Source organism: Mastigoproctus giganteus, chromosome 2, assembly GCF_048544385.1.
Source record: "Mastigoproctus giganteus isolate SK-2022 chromosome 2, ASM4854438v1, whole genome shotgun sequence".
NCBI lineage: Eukaryota > Metazoa > Arthropoda > Arachnida > Uropygi > Thelyphonidae > Mastigoproctus > Mastigoproctus giganteus.
This window is the reverse complement of record NC_143576.1, coordinates 225,743,450-225,768,275: the sequence shown is the minus strand read 5'-3', so window position 1 is coordinate 225,768,275 and position 24,826 is coordinate 225,743,450. Positions and strand designations below refer to the sequence as shown.

Genomic DNA, 24,826 nt, shown 5'->3' with positions numbered 1-24,826 from the left:
ACCTTGCAGTGAAGATTTGCAGATACACGACTTTTCGTGTATCTGCAAATGTGTTCAGGATCGGTCTGAAATGGTGAAATCAAAGAAAATTTATAAGTTTCCTCAGATACAAGAAATGACGAAGGATTTGATGCATACTAGCTTACGACAAAACATGCACTACATTTCTTTAGAACAGCTAGAGAAAACTTTAAACTTGCATACTAATGAGGGAACGAAATTTAAAAGAGAAATTCAGGTATGCATTAGTTTCAGGTCTGTGGTTGAGAATTTTTTTAGAGAACAAAGATCCGAACTACCAAGACTAGAGTTGAAAATATTTTGGCAAACTTGAAGAAGTTGAGCCGCAACATTATTGTCACATGGTACATTTTTACACTTTCACATTTGGAAGTGTAAGGGAAGAACAGGGTGAAAGGTTTAAACAGGACATTAAACATATGGAGATGAGGTACCAGGAGAGTTAAAATGTCAATAATCAGGGCTGATATTTGCTGGATACTGAAGAAGTACTGTACAGTAGAAGCATCTGCAAGAAAACGAAAGAAACAAAACACTAATAATGAAAGTTTGACTGAGTTTTTAAAGTGAAAGGTGAGTTTTTAGTGTACTTTTTAATATTCTTCCCTTTTCAGTAGTATTTTATAGAGATGACAATGAATTGTCCAAAACTTTTCGGGAAAATATCAGGCAATAAAAACTGTGCTACCAATTACAAAATTTTGCCAAATGCGCTAAGGTAGCCTTACCACGTGTAGATTTGACTCCATCCAATTTGACTTTGCCATTCTCATTTGACGGTCTGCAAGATTAGCCCATGGTGTCTTATCAATGATACACAGTAATTTTCTAGCAGGGATAAAGAGGTGATTATCCCCTCGTATACGGCAATGGTCAGGCCACACCTAGAGTACTGTATACAGGTCTGGAGGCCTCATTTCAAGAAGGATGTAGAGCTGTTGGAACGAGTACAGAGAAGGGCAACAAGATTAGTGAATGGAACAAAGGGTTGCTCTTATGAAGAAAGGCTTACATTTTCCAAATTACAGTGTCTGGAGACTAGGCACCTGCGAGGTGATCTGATTGAGGTGTATAAAGCCTTGAATGGTTTGAGCATGCTCAATTCTGATGGGATTCTTTCTCTTGCTCAGAATAATCGCCTCAGAGGGCATAAATTCAAATTGAGGAAAGACAGATGTAGGATAGATGTGCGGAAGTTTGCCTTTAGCCAGCATGTGGTTGATTGCTGGAACAAACTTCCATCTGTCGTAGAAGTTGAACTTAAATAGATTTAAGGCAGAACTAGACAAACATTTGGAGCGAGTAGATGAGTGAAATTAGAATATATATATATTTTTTGTTTTGGCTGATGCTATATAAGCTTGCTTTCTTGCATCATATGGCCTTGCTAAAATGCTAAGAGACGGTAGTTTTCTATTCTGCTGGCTATAAATAAAAGTCAAGGGCAAATGTTTGCATACTAACCCTGTATTTAGTTATGCCAATTTTATGTAGCAACGTCTCAGGTCAGATCATTCCAGCATGTTAAGATAAGGTTATCAGAAGGGCAGAAGAATATAAAAAAATGTCGTTTTCAAAGAAGTATTATAGAGACTGTACTACATTTTGTATGTGCAAAATTGTTATGCGACATGCACATTTTGAATAATTGGAAAGATGTTGAAACAAAAGAAAATTTATAAGTTTCCTCAGATACAAGAAATGAGAAAGGATTCGATGTATACTGGCTTACCTGCTCATGACAAAACACGGACTATACTTCTTTAGGACAGCTAGAGGAAAAACTCTGCTACCAATTGCAAAATTTTTGCAATGGGTACTGCTAGAGATATTTGAAAACTGAGGGTGATGAAAACTTTCTAAGCACATATGAGTTTTTGAACACATTTCCTATGAGAATCCGTCAATTATTTCAGGGAGGAAATCAATGCTGACCAGTGTTATTTATAGATATGTGTGAATAGCTTATTTAAATTGGCACCATTTCCAACATCTTAGATGTTGAAAATGGTGCCAATAACATCTTAGATTTAGATGTTATTTAGCTGTTAGATTTCGATGCCATTAAAGTTGCAAAAGTGTTTGTACAGTTCACCCATAAAATCACTGCATTCACATGGTAGCAAGATTGTGACAGTAGATGACAGAATGACCACTGCAGATACACAGCTGTGTAGTTTTTAAAGACTAACCTGCTTGGGGATGTTTACCACACCATTTCCCAAAAGCAATCATACTGAAATTATCATTAATTGAGTATATGAAATGTATGTTAAAGGTTTAATCCATTCCTAGTCCATAAGAAGTTGAACTTTTTCACATAAAAATTGGACTTTATTAAAAAGTATCGCACAGTATGTAAATACAGTAAGTGCTGGTTATAGCGATCACTAGTTATTAGAATCGGCCACTCAATAAAATCAAATGTCAAAGAACGATACAAATCAATAAAATGCACTATACTTTCATTGTTTACTAGAATCACATTTTCGGTTATAAGAATCAATTTTGAACGCCTCTGTGATATTTTTCCAAAGCACATTTCTGGAGGTCACAACCATAAAACAATAAAAACAATTTGCAGTTTCCGGTTTATTGGGCTTTTCTGTTAGTGCAATAAATGGGTAGTAAACTCTATCTTATTCATTTGCGATAATACTAATAGCTGGAATTTGTGTTTTCGCATTATTATGGTGAAATGTGTTTCCCCTTCACTGAAATCTGCTCTTCATTTCTATATCTAAACTTCATCTCACTTATGTGTTTCGTGTTAATTCCAATTTGTGTGTAACGTGTGCTTTGTTATTGATTGACACTTATCTTTTTTACTATGTTTTAAATTTTACTACCAAAAAAAAAAAAATGTCAGTGAACAGAAAGAGAGTGAATTTGAGTGTAAAAGATAAGTTACAAATTATAGAAATGTACAATAAATTAAACTTAGGCAATGTCTCAAAGGGAAGTGGCAGTAAAATTAGAAGTGCCTCAGTCATCTTTATCAAAATTGTTAAAATCACGTCACATATTAAACACTAATGTGATTAGTGAAACCAGAAAAAGGAAGCTTGAAAGGAAATGCCAAACAGTAGATGAAGCTCTGTTTGTTTGGTTCAAACAGGCCAGCTCATTTAATGCGCCAATCAATCGTAGCATTCTTCTTCAAAAAGTTAATGATTTTGCTGAAAAACTACAAAAAGAGGTTAAGGCGACGGATGGAGAGCTGACAAGATGGAAGAAGAGGCATGATATTGTTTACAAAAAAACTTCACGGAGAAAAACAGAATTCCGATAGTTCTGCAGCTGACACTTGGTTGAAAACCTCTTGGCAAACTGTGTTAAGCACCTATAATCCTGAAGACATTTTTAATACAGATGAAACCAGGGTTGTACTACAGGGCTACCCCAGACCACTGCATGATTTTTAAAAATTCCTCTGCATCTGCAGGAAAGAAGATTAAGGACAGGATTACAGTTCTTTTAACATGCAACATGATGGGAACAATCAGGATGAAGCCGTTAGTTATTGGCAAGAATAAATCACCTAGATGTATTAAAGGAGTAAAACAGATGCCTGTTGAATATATCAATAATACCAATGCCTGGATGACAGCTTCTTTATTTGAAGATTATCTTCGTAAATGGGATTTGAAATTGGATAAGAAAACAAAAATATTGCATTGGTTTTGGACAACTGCCCAGCTCATCCAAAGTTGACTTTCAAAAACACTGAATCAGTTTTTCTACCTTCAAATACCACATCACTGATTCAACCTCTTGACCAGGGAATAATAAAAACCTTTAAGACCTTTTATAGATCGGATATGAGGCGAAGAATCATCCAGTCTATAGATGAAGGTTTGGGAACTTCATTCGATATCGCAAAGCAGATAACTGTTCTAGATGCACTTCATATGACAATGAATGCCTGGAATGAAGTTTCGAAAACCTGCATTAGCAACTGTTTCAAAAAATGTGGATTAATTATTCATGAGGGGCAACTAAGTCACGATACTGATTACGTTGAAAAGCCTAAAGACGGGTGAACAGGAGTTTAATGATTGGGTGGACATAGATGGTGATCTACAAGTTACTACAGCTTTAACAGATGAAGAAATTTCCCAGTCTATTACTGACAATTTCGTCGAGGAGGAGGAAAATGAAGATGAACCCAAACAAATTCCAGTTACAAAACGGAAAACTCGTGAAGCTATAGCCGTCCTGAGGAGAGTGTTGGAAGAAACTGGTGCAAGCAATCATGAATATAGACAGTTATACAATATTGAAAAATCTATAAATAGACTTTGTATTGATTTAAAACAATATAAATTAAGTGACTATTTTAAATTATAATCATATTACAAAGTGTTATGTTTAATTAATTAAGTATATTGATTAGTTAAGTATATATAAAGTATATTAATTAAGTATATATAAAGTATAATAATTAAGTATATTAATTAGTATATTAATTAAGCTATGTACGTAAGTATAAATTTATTTTTATTTTGCTAACCTCTGGATAAATTTATTTTTATTTTGTTCGGAACGTAAAAATCGGAAGAATATTCCGATTTTTATGTATCTTTTAATTGGTAATAAAGTGTAAATTTGTGCTTTATATCTTTATTTTTCTAGCCTCTGGATAATATTTGTCAATTTTTGCTTATTAGAATCAAAATTCAATTTGCAAACGTGATCACTATAACCGGTGCTTACTGTATTTGTAAAAAGTGTACAGTACGTATATATTTGTAAAATATATATAAAAACTTAATTGGTAAATAAGTATGCTAACACCATTAAAAAATTGTAAATATTTATGCTAACAATGTAATTAATACAGTAAATTGACAAAAAAATTAATTTAAAAATTTTAAAAATTCACTGCATAACTTTACTACATAACAATTGCATAACTTTAATGCTATCTTCACATTTTGATATAATTTCTTGCTTCGTTCACACGGCAACTGATTTTCTGCTTTAATTTTAAACTCACATTTGGGGACCTAACTTCTGGTAAACTTGAATTGGGTATTTAGTAAAATTACAGTCAGTCCTCATATAACACGTGTTTACACTACACGAATTCGATCATACACGATTTATAAATAGGGGAACAATATCTTATATAACACGAACCGAATTCGCTTATGCACGATCCGCCTTTGTGTTTACAAGAGATGGCAGTCAAACGCAGAATCACCCCAACCGAATGCAACACAATAGGAATGAAGAGAAGATTCTGAAAATGTATTTATGTTTTTTTTATAACAGTGAAGGGGAAACACATTTCACCATAATAACGTAAAAACCCACACAATTCCAGCTATCGGTATTATCGCAAATGCAATTAGATCGAGTTTACTACCAGTTTATAATAGATTCCACTAGCAGAAACCAACTGGAAATTGTTTTTATTGTTTTATGGTAGTAACCCCCAGAAATGTGCTTTAGTAAAATGTGAGGTGTTAATAGTGTACCTCTGCCTTTACGATGTTGTTTATTCAGTTGCTACATGCACGCAGCTTTGTTTATGTGTATCAAGCGTGCCTCCTTGTTTTGTAATTGTGCTTTATTCCCTAAAAATGAGTAAAATACTTAATTAAAAAAGGTGAAATGGAAGTGTCCTGGTGAAGACACTGCAGATTCAGAGAGAAAAAGAAAAGCAATATCGATAAACAGAGGCGGACTGAGTCAAAAATTCTTACCCCGGAAAATTTATAGCAGCCTCATACTAGCGTTTATGGCCAAAATCACACCGGCCTCCGGCCCACCGGAGTTTCCCCGGCAAGGCTTATGGTCAGTCCGCCTTTGTCGATAGAGAAAAAAATATGAAATTGTGAAACGCTTTGAGCGAAATTAAAGACCATGTGATATTGCACATGCTACAGGCCTAAATGAGGCAACACCGAGAATTAGAAAGATGCATAAAAACAACTTTCATAGCAGGAACACTTAAAGTGTGATTAAAATTCATTAGATCAAGACACAAAGAATTGTAAGAGATGGAACGGCTATCGTCTGTTTCGAGAGAAAATCAAACAAAAAACAAGTCTGCTTACGACAGAAGCAAAAGAATTAGCAATATTTTTTACGTAATAGTCGTAATAAAATATTTACGTATTTTATTACGATAATTTATTGTGTTTGGTAATGTTTTGGTTACAAATGTGTGTGTTCAATCTTGGGTGGACGGCACCTAACCCTATTTTTCCCATAGGGCCTGTTGTTTATATTGCACGATTTTGCATTACACGAGGGTTTCTAGGAACACAACTATCGTGCTATACGAGGACTGACTGTACAACATATCGAAAATCAAATACAAAAATCAGAGAGAGAGAGAGAGATTTGCAATGAATTACAACAAAATTATGAAAAGAGAGAGATGTCTACACTGAAAAGGCTGAATACATAAGGAGAGATGACTAAGCACTGATAAATGTGAATGCATTACTGCAGACTGCTGTGATTGACTGAAAATAACACCCAAATATGATTATTCCAATATCATTAATCTTTATATCTGAATGGATTTCACTGTTGCTTGGCTTAGCTGAATTAAAACTTCTCTCACAAAAGAGTGCAGGATGTAATGTGCACCCATAGCATATTTGAGATACACAGTTAATAGCATGAAGTAAAAAAAAAGGGGGAGGGGGGGATGGAGTTGAAGGTAGAATAAGTTAACACAGTTTTCCTGCTAAAATTAGAGGTCAAACGAAAATAATTGAAATTGCCTATTGGTAAAGGTAAAGTGCAGCCATTATCAACCCACTGCAGGATGGAAGCCTCCTCAATAATTCATGCTGAGGGAAATGGACATAATCTGCCACACTGGTCCAGTGTGGGTTGGCAGATCGACCAAATTTAGCAGCCAGGGGCTTGAACCCCAGTTTACTCAAAGAGCGTGTGCTACTGCACTCCTGCTCCTGACCACTTGGCTATGGAGGCCTATAGGTATACACTTATTAACATAGATATTTTAACCCCATTTAGGAACACTGGAATACTACACTCTCTCCACATTGTCAGAATAAACTGAATGCATATAACTGATTTTAGTCTTGTACGTTTATGGAAGTATGTTCTTTTGGAAGCACTACATTGGCCACTGCTGATGAATAGCTAAAGGTATTAATTAAAGTTTCTTGCTAGATACAAGAAAAAAAAAATTCAAATCAAAAGTGAGATATAAATATGGGATTATATTTAGCTGCCTGATGAACGTCTGTGAGATGGAAATGCATATTGTGAAAGATGGCTAATCTAACTAACATAACAGTAATATATTTTGTGTGAAATTTCGAATTCTAAATGCATTGATGAAACATTTGACTTTGTTGAGAGAGTGACTGTTGCTTAATTCTGAGTATATGTTATTACCAGTTAAAGTATTTCTGAAAGTATTTTTAGCAGTCAGGGGCTTGAACCCCAGTTTACTCAGCGCTTGTGCTACTGCACAAGCGCTGAGTAAACTGGGTAAACTCCTGACCACTTGGCTATGGAGGCCTATAGGCATACACTTATTAACATAGGTATTTTAACCTCATTTAGGAACACATTGCATGTCAAGTTTTTCAGCATAAATAATTATACGTTTTAAAACTAATGTGTGTGTGAACTATATTCCTTTTCTTGCTGCAGTTAGATAAGAATCATCTCTAACCTGAACCAGTGCATTTGGAAAATAAGATAAAAGGGGAAACCATGAACATATTTATTAAGTTACGGCTATTTATTTTTTGTTACTTGGCATAGAAGGAAAAGATCAAAAATTTTTTTTGTTACTTGTCCTTGAGAAGTGCTAATACTAAATCAAAGGGATGACACATTAATCAGTGACAGGCTGCAGATACAGATAACTACAATGTCACACACGGTTAAAAATGCTGTTAACAGGCAAAAAAAAAAAAAACCCGCACTGTATAGCAATTTATGGATAGCAGCCACCAACAACTGCTCCAATAGCATCAGCAAATATTCTTGCATCCCTTCTATTTAAATATATCCCATCCCTGTAAAAATAATCTCTCCTGTTAACAAGCACAGACCACACTGAGAAAAATCTACCTCATGTGCCTTTCACAGAATCTCCAGGATTGAAATGATTGACAAGGCTCTCATCATGTTCTCCCTCCTATCATGTCTGGTCAGAATTGCAGACACTCAACTTTTATCCTAACTCATGACTTTTTTTGATATTTCCCTGTACTTGTTAAGTAAATCCTTATATCACCTACTCTTAATATCATTAGCATCAATGCATACAAAATAGCACCTTTTGTTCCAGCTAACACATCCTATTCCACCTATTCTTTTTACAAAACATTTCTCTGCCAATAAGAGCCACTGACAACAGCTACCTTCTGAGGGACCAGCACACCATGGAGAATCTCACTGTCTTGTGTTGCATGAGTGCAGTGTCCAGTATTGTGCTTGGTAGCTGAGTGCTAATTTCTTTGAGGGCATCAACCCTGTTCCTCAATCCCTCACATAAGCCTATCAGAACATGACTTGGCGCCTAAGTTCCTCACAGTCTCTGCAATAAATATATGAAAAGACATCCTTCTTGGCTGCATCACGTCCCACTACAGATAACGTTGCATAAAAGCCCACAATTAGCACAAAATGTAGCTGTGATTCAAAGAAAATTGTCATTGACAGTTCTTTCCTGAGCCAAAGCATACATACTATTTTGAGCTTTTTGTTTTGCTGCTGTTGTTCAAGGCACGATTCTAGTTTAAATTTAATTTAAAATTACTAGATAAACTAAGAGGCAAGAGTATAACAACCCGTGATATTACTAGATATCCCTTGTCGTGGAAGTTGATAGCCTAAATAAGTTTAAGGCTCAGCTGGACAGGTATTTTGAATGAACAGAGGGGTGAAGTGGAAGTGGTTTCTTTTTTTTTTTTTTCTTTTTTTGGCTGATGCTGCATAAGCTTGCTTTCTTGCATCAAATGCCTCTACTAATGCTAATGCTAGATTTTTTATGTGGTATGTGCTATGCTATTATGTTTCTAAATAACACTACCGACTTTCTAATTTCTTAGCTAAAAATAAACAAAAAAATGCTAATTTATGCGATTAACATTTTTATTTACTGCAATTAAAACACTACAATTACAACTATAAGCCACTGCTCTACAAGTTAATAATTATGAGATACAATATTTGTGCCAAAATCACCGATAACAAAGGCTCTAATTTACTAAATCCTTAGCTAAATTTAAAAATAAGCTAAAAATGTGACTAGGACTATTAAAATTATTCATTGAACACAATTTAGAATGTTAAGTAAAAAAGAAAAAAAAAAAAGAAAAAAAAAAAAAGGCAAAATTTTCCAATCCAGCACTGAATTTTCCAACTTCACTGGTTGTAAAATTTAACTAATTTAACGAAGCATTAGATACTACTGTAAGGAACATAAAAATAATAATAATAAAACTAGGGAGACAGTTTATTTTATTTATGTTTTATTTTTTAACAGCTTTGTTTCCTTGCATCACTCTGCAATTTTAATAATAACATTTACTCAATTAAAATAAATTAGTTAATCTAAATGCTACATAAAAAAGTACCTATTTCAAAATAAAAATAAAACATATTCGGTAAGTAACCAGTAATACAAATAAAAATACTCAAAAATTAAGAAACAGAAATACAGCAGATACATACATACATACCAAATGTATTTTCTGGTCATCTTCTAGAATGAAAAGATTTTCCTTTTGAATAAAATGTTCAGCTGCCTGTAACATGGCACGTAATGGAACAAGTCCTACAATCTGGGAGCCTGTTACTGCCAATTTCAAGTCTTTAGAATCTTTACAAACCTATAACAGATTGAAAACTGTTATTATAACAATAACTTAATTCTTTACCTGGGTCAAAATTTTAAATACTAAAAATGGTACTCCACCTATTAATAATCAATAACATGCTTTATAAATAGATAGTATTATAGTATTAGTAATGGCTGCATGGTGCAAGAAAGCCTATGGCTTATGCTGCACCAGCCAAATAAAAAAATAAATAAATTAAAAAAAATAATAAAAAACCCCGAATAAAACAATGATAAAAAAATAATAAAAAATAATAATAATTAATAAAAGAAAAGGAAATTAAACCTATCATCCTATGCGCTTCCCTAACCCGAAGGTCCTATCCAGATGACCTTTGAATTTCTCCAAACTGTCAGCCTCTACCACCCACGTAGGCAACTTATTCCAATAATTTATAACTCGCTGGCTAAAATAAAACTTCCTGCAGTCCAATCTAAACATTTCCCCCCATAACTTGAATTTATATCCCCTAGTTCTAGCATCTTTTATAATCTTGAAAATTTCACCCTCATTCATTTTACTGATGCCTCTCAGAGCCTTAAACACCTCAATCAAATCTCCTCTAAGGTGTCTAGTTTCCAAACTCTGCAACTCACATATTCAAAGTCTTCCTTCATAAGGATGCCCTTTTGCCGATCTCACCAGGCGAGTTACCCGTCTTTGCACCCTTTCAAGAAGCTCTATGTCTTTCTTTAGGTGGGTCTCCATACTTGAACACAGTATTACAATTGTGGTCTAGCAAAAGCCTTATATAATGGGATTATCACGTCCCTATCTCTACTTGCAAAAGTTCGATAGATCATCGATAGGACACCATGGGCCTTCCTTGCAACCTTGCTCAGAGAATTTCATGTCTGACCGTATCGTAACACCCAAGTCCCTTTCCTCCAGTACTGGGTTTAGTTGAACTCCACCAAGTGAATACGTTATTTTGGGATTACTGTTTCCCAAGTGTAATACCTTACTTTGTTGGATTAAAGCATGGCTACCATTTTTCTGACCATTCCTGAAGTCTATCTAGGTCTCTCTGAAGAAGCTAGGCTTGACAGTGATCATTAACTACTCTACCAATTTTAACATCTGCAAATTTAGACATCATGCCCTCTATCCCTTCATCGATGTCGTTTATGGAAATTAAAAACAACAGTGGTCCTAATACTGATCCTTGGGGAACCCCACTTCTTACATCAACACAATCTGAGGAATAGCCATTTATCACAACCTCTGCCTAATGCCCTGAAGCCATCCTGCTATCCAGCTAAGGATTTTCCCAGTGATTCCAACCTGTTCCAGCTTATAAAGCAACTGCTCATGTGGGACTGAGTCAAAAGCTTTGCTGAAATCAAAATAAACAATGTGGAAATTATTCCCTAAATCCAGTTCGTGAGTGACCCTTTCAAAATAGCAAACCAGATTTGTTAAACATGATTTTCCTTTTACAAAACCGTGCTGAGTATCCTTGAGAATTTCAATTCGATCCAAATGATCCTGAATTCCACCCTTGATCATTGCCTCCATGATTTTCCCTACCACTGAAGTCAGACTGACAGGTCGATAATTTCCCACTTCACTCTTGGAGCCACCCTTATGTATGGGAGATACATTGGCACTTTTCCAATCCAAGGGAATCTCCCCAGAGTCTAGTGATGCTTGCATAATTAGCCTCAATGGTTCAATGCACTCACTTGCCACCTCCCTTAAGATTATAGGGTATATTCCATCAACTCCAGGAGCCGTACTGGCCTGTAGGCTCGGAAGTTTTTTCATTAAATAATCTTGCGAAATTTCAATATCATTAATTACATATTTTTCAACTTCGCTCCCACAATTTCCCATTGCCACAAAAGGTTTTTCATTTGTAAATATCGATGCAAAATAACTGTTGAGTTCATCTGCAATGGCAGCTGGTGTATTTAATACTATCCCCTTTCCCTTACGTAAAGGTCCGATCTGGTTTGTCCTGCCTGCTCTTCTTGGTATTTATATATGTGAAGAATTCCTTATCCCCCCCCACCTATTTGCTCTGTTTGCTAGTGATTTCTCATAAACTGCCTTGGCCTGTCAAACCTTTATACAGCAAGCCCATCACAGCACATGGCTAGGGGCAGGTAAAAATACAAAGGAAATGACATAAAATAATCGAGTATATGTACATAGCAGATTTTATATAGATATTAACAATGACTAGGAATTTTAGTTATGAATTTAAAAAAAAATTGCAGAACAGGACATTTGGCTTTCAGTTGCAATTACTGGGTTGGATTATTTTTCTTCATTTCATCGGAGATCTGACTTCTGTAGGCTTAAGTGTTGATTAACCTGTTGCAATCAATGTTGTGATGATTTATGAGGTGAATGGATGCATTGGGAAACATTCTGTCTATTTGTTTGAGCCTGGAGAGGTTGGATTTGAATCGCTGGTTTCTTGAATTTTCCCTGTTAGGGGCAGCTATTATATTGGTTAAGTTTGGTGAATCGCATGCAGAGATGATTAACTTTGCAAGGAGCATGACTCCAGACTCGTTGATCATCTGTTGCAGAGGCTTTATTTTTAGGTTTTTATAAAGCTGTTGCCTGGATATTGTATGAGGAAAACGAAGCTTACTATTGAGCCATCTAAGAACCCAATATTCTTGGGCAAGGAATTTCTTGACGGTTACTTGAGGAGCATGAGACCAGATTTCAGAAGCATAGGACAGAATGGGAAAGATGCATCTTTGAACATTCTTAATGACTGTTTTTCTGTCTTGAATCGCTGCTATTACAAATGTATATCAAAATAACATTACATTAAAGGATTTGGACTAACATGCTAAAATTATTGTCTATTATAACATATTAATATATATATATATATATATATATATATATACACACAGTGGAACTTCTCTATTGGGAACTTCTATTTAACAAATTTCGCTATATTACGAATTTTTTTGCAAAACACTGCACCTTGAAATGAAATTACATGTAAAATTAACCCCATATAGAGAAGTGTTAATCTCTCTATAACGAATTTTTAAAAAAAATTAGCAAAAGAATTTTTTAAAGATTTTCAAGCATTTACCACTAAACAGCCGCTCAAATATAATATGGCCTTCTTCCCTCCGAAATTGCCCATTAGCATCTAGAATTAACCATCCTTTTAGTGAACACTTTTTTTTTTTTTTTTAGGAGCATTAGCAACTAAGGCCATATTGCTCCAGGATATGCGGTGGTCATTCCCTGACCTTTCCGCATCCTCCGTATTTGGTGGTTCACTTGTGGCCACTGATGCCCATAGGGGGGGTTGTTTCATTTTTGTTACAGTTACAAAACCAAATGGGTTTTCTTAAAAGTGGTCATGAACTTTGCAATAAACAGGGCAGATTTGTAAATTGATGCTGGCTAAGGGGAAAACAAAATTTTCTGCGGGCAAACCTTTAGCGCACTGCGGCGGCAATACATAGAATGGTTCGATAGTTTGTTTCTAGTAACGCCTATTGAGTGACATTCGCTTCTCACCTCAAGCGTACCACGTGACCTTAATGTCAATCATTATATGATAGTTTTTGTATGTCCCTTCTCATTTAACTGGACTCACAGTAGATGGTTTTCATGAAATGTTTTTCAATTTTGCTCTTTTAGAATGATTTGTCATCAATTACATAGCCTATATGCTCATTTTTAAAAATGTTTTTTTTCTGAAAAGCAACATACATTAACCATAAATTTTCTTTTATGTATATATGAATGAAAGCAGAATAAAAGGAATTCACAGTCATTTATTTCTTCAAAGTGATCGATAGGAAAGGTCACATAATACTGTTGAACTGACAATCGAATGTCATTAAGTATGCGAGTACTAGCAATTCACCATATGGCCAGCACAGCGAAGTTTGTGGTGGTGGCTACGTGGTGTATGTAACGGCAGTGAACTGCAGTCGAGTAATTTTTACAGTTGCGGAAACAATATCGAAGAGAAAGTGTTTAAGTATTAATGATAAGGTCAAGATTCTTCATGATATTGACCAGGGTTTTAAGAAAAAAGATATTGCAGAGAAATATAGCATACCTGCAAGCAGTTTATCTACGATTTTAAAAAATCGAGAATCAATTTTAAAAGCAATTGAAGGAGGAGCAAGAAGCGAATTAAGTTATGTATATACAATGTTGATAAAGCTGTTCTAAAATTTATGCAAATGATACATGAAAAGAATATACCAATATCAGGTCCAATAATTAAGCAACAAGCTCTGAAATTTGCAAAGTCCCTTGGACATACAGAATTTAATGCAAGCACTGGGTGGTTAGATAAATTTAAGAAGTGCCACAGAATTGTGGAAAAGGTTATTTGTGGAGAAAGTGTTAATGTAGGTGAAAAAGATTGCAACAGTTGGAGAAGCAACAGCTTAAAGATGATTTTGGAAGAATATGAACCTAAGATGTTTTTAATGCTGACAAAATGGATTTATTCTTTAAATGTTTACCTAATAGAACACTTGCTTTTAAGGATGATAAATGTTTTGGCAGAAAACAAAGAAAGAATCACTGTGCTAGTTGGAGCCAATATGACAGGAAGTGAAAAATTAAGACTTTTAGTCATCGGAAAATCAAAAACCCTAAGATGTTTTAGAGGCACAAAAATCACTGGAAGTTTACTACACCTTTAATAAAAAAGCGTGAATGACAAGTGATATTTTCGAAGAATGGATATTAAAACTAGACAAATGTATAACAAAATAAAAATCGTGTTAAGTACTGACAACTGTCCAGCACATCCTGCCAGTATTTCTGCCAAACTTAAAAAAGTGTGAAGTTGTTTTTACCACCAAACGTAATGTTAAAACTCCGGCCAATGGACCAAGGCATTATTAAAAATTTTAAATTTCATTTTTGAAAGAGAAGAATAATAAAGATTGTCAATGTGTTACAAGAAAATAAAAACTTGGAGGTTACAATTAACCTTAGAGATTGCATCTCTGAACTGGCAAAAGTTCAGTCAATGTCAGCAAATACGCTATTCAAAATTGTTTTTCGAAAGCGGGATTTGCATTGAATACAGAAGTCGGAGGACAGCCGGACGAACAAGATGAACTGCAGCTTTCACAACTGAAAAACTTTTGGACATTATTACAATTGTCCAGAAACATCGAAAATGATATAACACTGGATGGCTATATTTATGTAGATCAAGATCTGACTACAACAGAACATCCAAACGAAGATGAAATACTGCTGAACAGTGTTAGATGTGACCATGATTACAAAGACATTAATGATGTCGCTGAAGACTCATCAGAACAACCCATAGAAAAGCCAATTTGCGAAGAAATGATTCCCGCTTTTAAAACAGTTCGTCTGAGTCTACCATTTTGTGAAAATGTTCCTAATAATGTTTTTAATGCTCTGAATAAATGTGAGGTTCTATTTGGGAATCAGACATTTTTTAATTGTACTGTGCAAATGAAAATTACTAATTTTTTTTAATTTGATGCTTACCGGAAAAAATTGTGTAAATGTAATTTAAATAAGTATGTTTTTTAAATAAAATACATTAAAAACAAAATGTATGTTCATTTTCATATTCTAATTAGATAATAATTTCCAATAAAAAAAGATATTCTCTGTATAACAAAATTTCTCTATAAAAATTTTTTCGCTGGATTTATCAAATTCGTTATAGGGAAGTTTAGCTGTATGTATGTATGTATGTGTGTGTGTGTGTGTGTGTGTGTATATATATATATATAGTAGGTTTATATAACAGTTAAGAAGCAAAATAAGCAGAAAAAGGGAAATAACAAAAGTTATAGTATGTCTAATGCTCCAAAACGTGCAGTGCAGCAGTAGAGGAAGCAAAAGGGTATAAATAATGTGTGGTTTGTAGAATAAATAAAGTGTCTGTGAAAATGGAAATGAAAAGTACACAAGGTGCCAGAACTAAGAGAAGTTTAGGGGATAGTAGAAATGAATGCTCCGTCTATCCTTAATCCTATCGCTATTTTCTCCTTCTTTTGAACATCTTTTCTCCTATACCATATACCATTTTGTTGTTTCCACAACAAAAGATGGAAGTCTGTTCCACCAAACACCCACCCGCTGGCTAAAGGCAAAATTTCTGCACATCTATTCTAAAACTGCCTTTCCTCAATTTGAATCTAGGGCCACCTCAGGTTCTTAATCTGAGCAAGAGGAAGAATCTCATCAGCATTCAGCTTACTCATTCCATTCAAGACCTTACACACCTCAATCATAACACCTCGAAAGTGCCTACTCTCCAGGTGCTTCAATTTGCAGAATTTAAGCCTTTCTTCGTAACAGCACCCCTTCGTTCCCTTCACCAATCTAGTTGCCCTTCTTTGCACTTCTAGCAAATCTACATCTTTCCTAAAATGATGCCTCCAGACCTGTACACAGTACTCTAGATGTGGCCTGACCACTGCCTTGTATAACGGGATAATCAACTCCCTGTCCTTGCTAGCAAAATTCCTATATATCATTGACAAGACTCCATGACCTGCCTTGGCAGCCCATCTGCACTGCTCAGCGAACTTCATGTTTGACTGCACAATTACCCCAAGGCCTTTTTCACTTTCCACTTCCCTGAGTGTAGCACCACACAGCTGGTATGTTTCTCTTGGTTATTGCTACCCATATGCAGTACTTTGCATTTCTCAATGTTAAACTTCAGTTGCCACTTCTCAGCCTATTTTCCCAACTTATCTAGATCCAGTTGGAGTAGCATACTGTCTTTACTGTCGTTAACAACCCTGCCAACCTTTGTATCACCTGTAAACTTGTACATTAAGCCTGATATACCTTCATCAATATCATTGATAAATATACAAAACAATAATGGGCCCAGCACCAAACTCTGGGGAACTCCACTAATAACATTTGTCCATGAAGAGCAGTGTCCATTGATCACTACTCTGTCTTCTCCCATCTCGACCATCCCTTTATCCATTGTAGCCACTTACCCTTAATGCCATACCTCTCCAATTTGTACAGCAGTCTTCCATGTGCAACAGTATCAAAAGCTTTCCTGAAATCCAAGTATGTGATATCAAAATTATTTTTGGCATTCAGTTCCTTTATGACCACATCATAGTATCCAATCAACTTGGTCAGACAAGACCTCCCTTTAACAAACCCATGCTGTGTGTTAACTATTACTGCAGTCTTGTCTAGATGATCCAGCAATGCTTCTTTAACCAGTGATTCCATTATTTTCCCTGGAAGTTAAACTAATTACTTGTGTCTATAATTACTTGTGTCACCTTTTGAAACCCCTTTGTGAATTGCTGATATATCTGCACACCACCAGTCCATGGGGACCTCCCCTGAGTCTAAAGAAGTTCTCATAATTATGGCTAAGGGTTTGCTTACTTCCTTTGCTGCCTCCATTAATATAACTGGATAAATCCCGTCGACCCCAGGTGCCTTTTTTATGTTTAACTTCAACAATTTCTCCTCCACTTTGCTCTCAGTTATTACAAAATCACTTAGCTTCCTGTTAGAGTTTGATAAACTTCTGGCACTCCTCTCATTGAATAACTCCTCATGTGTGAATGTAGAAGCAAAATACTCATTCATTTTATCAGCTACCTTAGCATTAGTAGAGGCATATGATGCAAGAAAGCAAGCTTATGCAGCATCAGCCAAAAAAAAAAACTCCCATTTCACTCTTCCGTTCGTTCGAAATACCTGTTCAGCTGAGCCTTAAATTTATTTAGGCTATCAACTTCCACAACAAGGGATGGGAGCCTGTTCCACCAACCAACCACCCACTGGCTAAAGGCAAATTTCCACACGTCTATCCTACATCTGTCTTTCCTCAATTTGAATTTATGCCCTCTCAGGTGATTATTCTGAGCAAGATTAAAAATCCTATCAGCATTGAGCATGCTCAAACCATTCACGGCTTTATACACCTCAATCAGATCACTTCACCGGTGCCTAGTCTCCAGATACTGTAATTTGCAAAACTTAAGCCTTTCTTTGTAAGAGCAACCCTTTGTTTCATTCACTAATCTTGTTGCCCTTCTCTGTACTCGTTCCAGCAGCTCTACATCCTTCTTGAAATGAGGTCTCCAGACCTGTATACCGTACTCAAGGTGTGGCCTGACCATTGCCTTATACAAGGGAATAATCACCTCCTTATCCCTGCTAGAAAAATTCCTGTATATCATTGACAAGACACCAAGATAACTGGATAAATCCCGTATATCTGCCTGACCAATTAACCCCAGGTCCTTTTCATTCTCTACCACTGTCAGTGTAGCACCACAGAGTTGATACATTGCTCTGGGGTTACTGTTTTCCATATGTAGTACTTTACATTTGTCAATGTTAAACTTCATTTGCCACCTCTCAGCCCATCTGCTCAACCTTTGCAGATCCTGTTGCAGCAGCATACTGTTAGTAGTGTCCTTAACAACCCTGTCAACCTTTATATCATCTGCAAACTTGGACATTAAGCTTGATATACCATCATCAATATCATTTATAAATACAGAAAACAACAATGGACCCAACACTGAACCCTGAGGGACTCCACTATATAACATTAGTCCACGATGAGCAGTGTCCATTGATTACCACTCTGTCTTCTGCCCCTCAACCATCCCTTTATCCATAGCAGCAATTTGCCTCCAATTGTGCAGCAGTCTTCCATTTGCAACAGTATCAAAAGCCTTTCTGAGATCCAAATAAATAATATCAAAGTTATTCCCTGCATCCAGTTCTTTTGTGACTGCATCACAGTATCCAATCAAATTAGGCTAGACTTTCCCTTAACAAAACCATGCTGTGTCCGAGATTTAACAGAAGTCTTGTCTAGATGATCGTGCAGTGCTTCTTTAACCAATGCCTCCATTAATTTTCCTGGAACAGAAATTAAACTCACAGGTCTATAATTACTTGTGTCAGCCTTTGATCCTGCTTTTTTTTTTTTTGGTAGTTGTTGGCGCATCGGCTTCTGTGGCCATAATGCACCTCTCAAGGTTTTTGCAGTACTTTCATCCAAGCCCAAGGCAGGATTCGAACCCAACCCACGACCTTTGGGTTGCCAGGCAGGCACTGTACCCACCCGGCTAACCCGGTCGGCACCTCCTTTGTGAACTGGGATCACATTTGCACATTTCCAGTCTATGGGTACCTCCCCTGAGTTCAAAGAAGCTCTCATAATTATGGCTAAGGGTTTGCTTACTTCCTTTGCTGCCTCCTTTAATATAACTGGATAGATCCCGCCCACCCTAGGTGCCTTTTTTATGTTTATCCTCAACAATTTCTCCTCCACTTTCTTCTCAGTTATTACAAAATCATCTAGCTCACTGCCATAGTTTACTTCACCTCTGGCATTCCCCTTCCTGAATAACTCCTCATGTGTGAATGTAGATGCAAAACACTTGTTTAGTTTGTTAACCACCTCAGCAGGATCATCACCAGTTGAACCGGTCAATATCCAGTGGATCAATCTCATTCATCAATTTACTTCTAGAGTTTACATAGGTAAAGAACTCTTTTCTGTTTTTCTTTGCATCCTTTGCCAAGGATTTCTCATAATCTGCCTTTGCCTGCCTAATCTCCTTTGTGATTTGGTTACAGACCAGCTTATATCTATCATAGGCTTCCATGTCACCCATCAATTTATATGTATCCCATGCATTTTTCTTCTCTGCCATATGTCTCATTAGTTCATCTGACATCCATTTAGGCCTAAACCTTGAACAATATTTCTTAGATGGTATGTAAAGCCTAGTAGCTTCCAAGATAAATTCTTTGAATGCTTCCCATTTTGAATTTGCTGTTGGTAACATCATCAGTTGGTCCCACTGTATAGAATTTAAATACTGTCTCAGACCATCATAGTCACCTTTACGAAACAAAAACCCTTCCCTTTACCCCTGATGGTAGTTACCTCTTTGAGTAAATCCCACTTCAGCACACTGTGATCACTGCCACCTAGTGGTTCATTTATCTGCAGATTCTTAATGCATGAAGAATCACTACTGATAATCAGATCAAGAGTATTACTCCCTCTAGTTGCCTCCCGAACATGCTGATGTAGAAAGCAATCATCCAATAAATCCACAAAAGCCTTGCTAGTGTGTGTGAGTGACCAACACACAAATTCCAGTCAATATCCTACATTATAAGACTCTCTCATTTACTGGCCCACTCTATTTCTCTGTACAGTTTCTTATTATACTCATCAGAGTTATTAGGCCTATAGAACACTCTACTCTCAATTTTGATCTTCCAATGCTTATGTCACACCAAACTGACTTGACACTGCACTGTCCAGCGATGTCGACCAGCTTCACTTCCTTGGATTTTATGTGTTTCTTAACTAATAGCATAACCCCTCCTCCCTTTCTATCCTGTCCATCCTTTCTGTACATATTTTAATCCCCACATTCCAGTTCTGCATTCCTTATATCTGTGTGACACCATGTCTCTGATATCCCAACAATATCTGCCTTTGATGTTTTGAGCAATACCTCAAATTCACCAAATTTATTTACCAAACTCCTAACATTGGTGTACACGCAAGTATACATGCACCTGTTCCTATTCTTAGCTACCCTAACACAACCCATATGTTTACTCGTACCGCAATGACTCCCAGCAGTCTCAGAAATACTCTGCATCTTGTTTTCCAGGCTGCTGCTCATTCCAATAGAAGCAGTGCAAGAATCACTTTCACCTCTTCCAGTGGCTACTGTTAATCTATTAGTCCTTGTATCCCCCCCAAGCTAGCAGTTTTCCGACGCACCTAACACTTCCTCGATAGCATTAGCAAATATTCTTGCACTCTTTTTATTTAAGTGTATCGCAACCCTGTAGAAGAAGTCTCTCCTGTTAACAAGTACAGACCAGGCTGAAAAAAAAATTCTACTCCTTGAGCCTTGCACAATCTTTCCAGGGCCGAATTGATCGACAAGGCTCTCATCATATACTCCCTCCTATCATGTCTGGGCAGAATTGCAGACACTTTCAAATTAACCCCTAATTCACGGCTTTTTTTCAACAGTGACCTATACTTGTTAATTCCTCCGGTCTCCTAGTCTTATGATCAGCTATAGTCAACATCAACCCATCTATGTTAAGTGGACCAATCTCATTTATCCCTTTCCTTCTAGAGTTTACATAAGTAAAGAACTCTTTGCTGTGCATCCTTTGCCAAAGATTTCTCGTATAATCTGCCTTTGCCTGCCTAACCTTTTTTTTGGTAGTTGTTGGCGCATCGGCTTTTGTGGCCATAATGCACCTCCCAAGGTTTTTGCAGTACTTCCATCCAAGCCCAAGGCGGGATTCGAACCCAACCCGCGACCTTTGGGTTGCCAGGCAGGCACTGTACTCTCCCGGCTAGCCCGGTCGGCTCCTCCTTTGTGAATTGGGGTCACATTTGCACATTTCCAGTCTATGGGTACCTCCCCTGAGTTCAAAGAAGCTCTCACAATTATGGCTAAGGGTTTGCTTACTTCCTTTGCTGCCTCCTTTACCCACCCGGCTAGCCCGGTCAGCCTGCCTAACCTAATTTGTGACTTGATTACAGACTAGCTTATATCTGCCACAGGCTTCGGTGTCACCTGCTAATTTATATGCATCCCATACATTTTTCTTTTCTTCCACGAGCCTCATCAATTCATCTGACGTGCATTTAGGCCTAAACAGTATTTCTTAGTTGGAATGAAAAGCCTAGTAGCCTCTATAATTAAGTCCCTGAAGGTCCCCATTTAGAATTCAACATTGGCAACATCTTCAGTTGATCCCACTGTACAGAATTTAAAAACTGTCTCAGACCCTTGTAGTCACATTTACGGTGAGCAAAATTCCTTCCCTTTAGCCTTGATGGTAGTTACATCTTTAAGTAATTCCCACATCAGTACATTGTGATCACTGTTACCAGTGGTTCCTTTATCTGCAAATTCTTAATGCATGAATAATCACTGCTGATAATCAGATCAAGAGTATTACTCCCTCTGGTTGCCTCTCAAACATGTTACTGTAGAAAACAGTCATCCAATAAATCCACAAAAGTCTTGCTAGTGTGCGAGTGACCAATCCACAAGTTCCAGTCAATATCTGTAAAGTTAAAATCCCCCATTATAAGACATTCTGATTTATTGGACCACTATTTCTCTGCACAATTGCTCATTATATTAATCAGATTCATTAGGCCTATCATCATCAGTCATTTTCAATCCACTGCAGGATGAAGGCCTCTCCAGCAACTTTCCAGTTCCTTCTGTTTTGAGCACTGGCCATCCACTTACTAAGGAACTGGATGCAAAAAATAATTTTGATATCATATACTTGGATTTCAAGAAAGCTTTTGACACTGTTGCGCATGGAAGACTACTGTACAAATTGGAGCAGAATGGTATTAAGGGTAAGTTGCTACAATGGATAAAAGGATGGTAAGTGGGAGAAGACAGAGGGTGGTAATCAATGGGTGCTGCTCTTCGTGGACTAATGTTATTAGTGGAGTCCCACAGGGTTCGGTGTTGGGTCCACTGTTGTTTTGTGTATTTATCAATGATATTGATGAAGGTATATCAGGCTTAATGTCGAAGTTTGCAGATGACACAAAGGTTGGCAGGGTTGTTAATGACAGTAATGGCAGTGTGCTACTGCAACAGGATCTAGATAATTTGGGCAGATGGGCTAAGAAGTGGCAACTGAAGTTCAACCTTGACAAATGCAAAGTACTGCATATGGGTAGAAGTAACCCCAGAGAAACGTACCAACTGTGTGGTACTACACTTAAGGTGGTAGAAAATGAAAAAGACCTGGGAGTAATTGTGCAGTCAGATATGAAGTTTTCTGAGCAGTGCAGACAGGCTGCTAGGGCGGGTCATGGGGTTTTGTCAATGATATATAGGAATTTTGCTAGCAGGGAAAAGGAGGTGATTGTCCCTCTGTATAAGGCAATGGTCAGGCCACGCCTTGAGTACTGCGTACAGGTCTGGAGGCCTCATTTTAGGAAGGATGTAGATTTGCTTGAGCGTGTACAGAGAAGAGCAACACGATTGGTGAGGGGAATGAAGGGATTCTCTTACCAAGAGAGGCTTAAGTTCTGCAAATTGCAGTGGCTGGAGACTAGGCACCTGCGCGGTGATCTGATTGAGGTCTATAAGGCCTTGATTGAGGTCTATAATGGGTTGAGCACGCTGAATTCTGATGGGATCCTTCCACTTGTTCAGATTACCAACCTACGGGGACATAAGTTCAAATTAAGAAAGGACAGATGTAGAATAGATGTGAGGAAATTTGCCTTTAGCCAGCGGGTGGTTAATTGCTGGAACAAACTTCCATCTGTCGTTGTGGAAGTTGATAGGTTAAATAAATTTAAGGAGGAACTGGACAGGCATTTGGAGGGAATGGTGTGATTTTTTTTTTGGCTGATGCTGCATAAGCTCCTACACTTGCTTTCTTGCATCATGTGCCACTACTACTACTACCCAAAAACTCATGAATTTCATCTATCCATCTCTGCCTTTGTCTTCCAGGTTTTCTTCTAGCTCCTCTTGGGTACCATTCTGTTATTTTCTTAGTCCATCTGTCATCATGTCTTTGAGCTATGTGTCCTGCCCAAGACCATTTTAGTTCTTTAGTTTTGATAAGAATGTCCTTTACTTGAGTTTGCTGCCTAATCCATGTGTTTCTCATCTTATCTAACAGTCTGATTCCCAATATAATTCGTTCCATTCTTCGCTTAGTTCTCAGCTTCTCTTCCATTCTTTTGGTGAGTGCCCAAGTTTCATTTCCATAAGTCATGGTGGGGAGTATACATTGGTTCATTATTTTACGTTTCAGACAAACTGGGATATTGCTCTTCAGTATGTGACTATATTTCCTGAATGCTATCCATCCAAAATTTATTCTTCTCTTGACTTCCAGCCATTTATCATTATTACAGCTAATAACTTGTCCCAGATAAGTATATGACTCCACCTTTTCAATTACTGCTCCTTCAATCATTATTTCCCTTTCCCTGGCATACTTGTTCATCATTACTTTTGTTTTAGCCATATTCATCTTTAGTCCAAAATCCTTACTAACTGTGCATAACTGATTAAGATTTTCCTCTAATTCTTTGGGATCGTGGTTTATGACCATAATGTCATCTGCAAATCATAAATGGTTTAGGTACTCTCCGTTCACAGTGACTCTTTTCTGCGACCAGTCTAATCTTCTGAAAGCTTCCTTAAGGGCAGCAGTAAACAGCTTCGGAGATATTGTGTCTCCTTGTCGCACTCCTTTCTCGATTTTAAATTTCCTACTGTCTAATAAAGGAGGTAGCACTCTCATATATTTTCTTCAAAATCATAACATATGGGGTACCTATGCCTTGTCTTTCCAGTGCCCGAAACATTGCCTTATGCTGTATGGAGTCAAATGCCTTTTCATAATACACAAATGCTAGGCATAATGGTGTTTTATATTCATTTGCTTTCTCCATTAGCTATGATATTACGTGAAGGTGATCCATAGTTGAGAATCCTGTCCTAAAGCCAGCTTGCTCTTTCGGTTGATTCTCATCAAGTATTCTTTCTAATCTGTTAGTAATGACCTTTGTGAACAACTTGTAGATGTGGGATAACAAGCTAAATGGTCTATAATTTCCAATTTCTGATTTATCTCCTTTCTTATGCAGAAAAACTATGATTGCATTATTCCACTGCTTAGGCGTCTTTTCTAATGCAATTGTGAAGAGCCTTGCCACTTTTTGTGTTATGTCTCTTCCTCCCAATTTTAACAACTCTACAGTAACTTCATCTTCCCTTGGGGCTTTCTGATTCTTCATTTTCTTCAATGCATGTTCTACCTCATCAGGAAGAATATCGGGTATGTCGTATGTGTTGCTACTTTGCAATCCATCTTTCCCACTGCTGGTATCATTCCCTCGCTCCTTGTATAATTCTCTATAGTAGTCTTCTGCTATTTGAATTATGCCTTCT

At 36.9% G+C, this 24,826-nt stretch overlaps 1 protein-coding gene across 1 annotated transcript in view; it reads right to left on the bottom strand.

Annotated features, from left to right (window-relative positions):
• LOC150090186 (formimidoyltransferase-cyclodeaminase-like) overlaps window positions 1-24,826 on the bottom strand; it is a 158,260-nt gene that overhangs the window by 53,573 nt on the left and 79,861 nt on the right. The window contains exon 7 of the mRNA XM_090369004.1: window positions 9,714-9,863. Coding sequence (XP_090225130.1) covers window positions 9,714-9,863 — 150 coding nt within the window. The remainder of the gene's footprint in view (window positions 1-9,713; window positions 9,864-24,826) is intronic.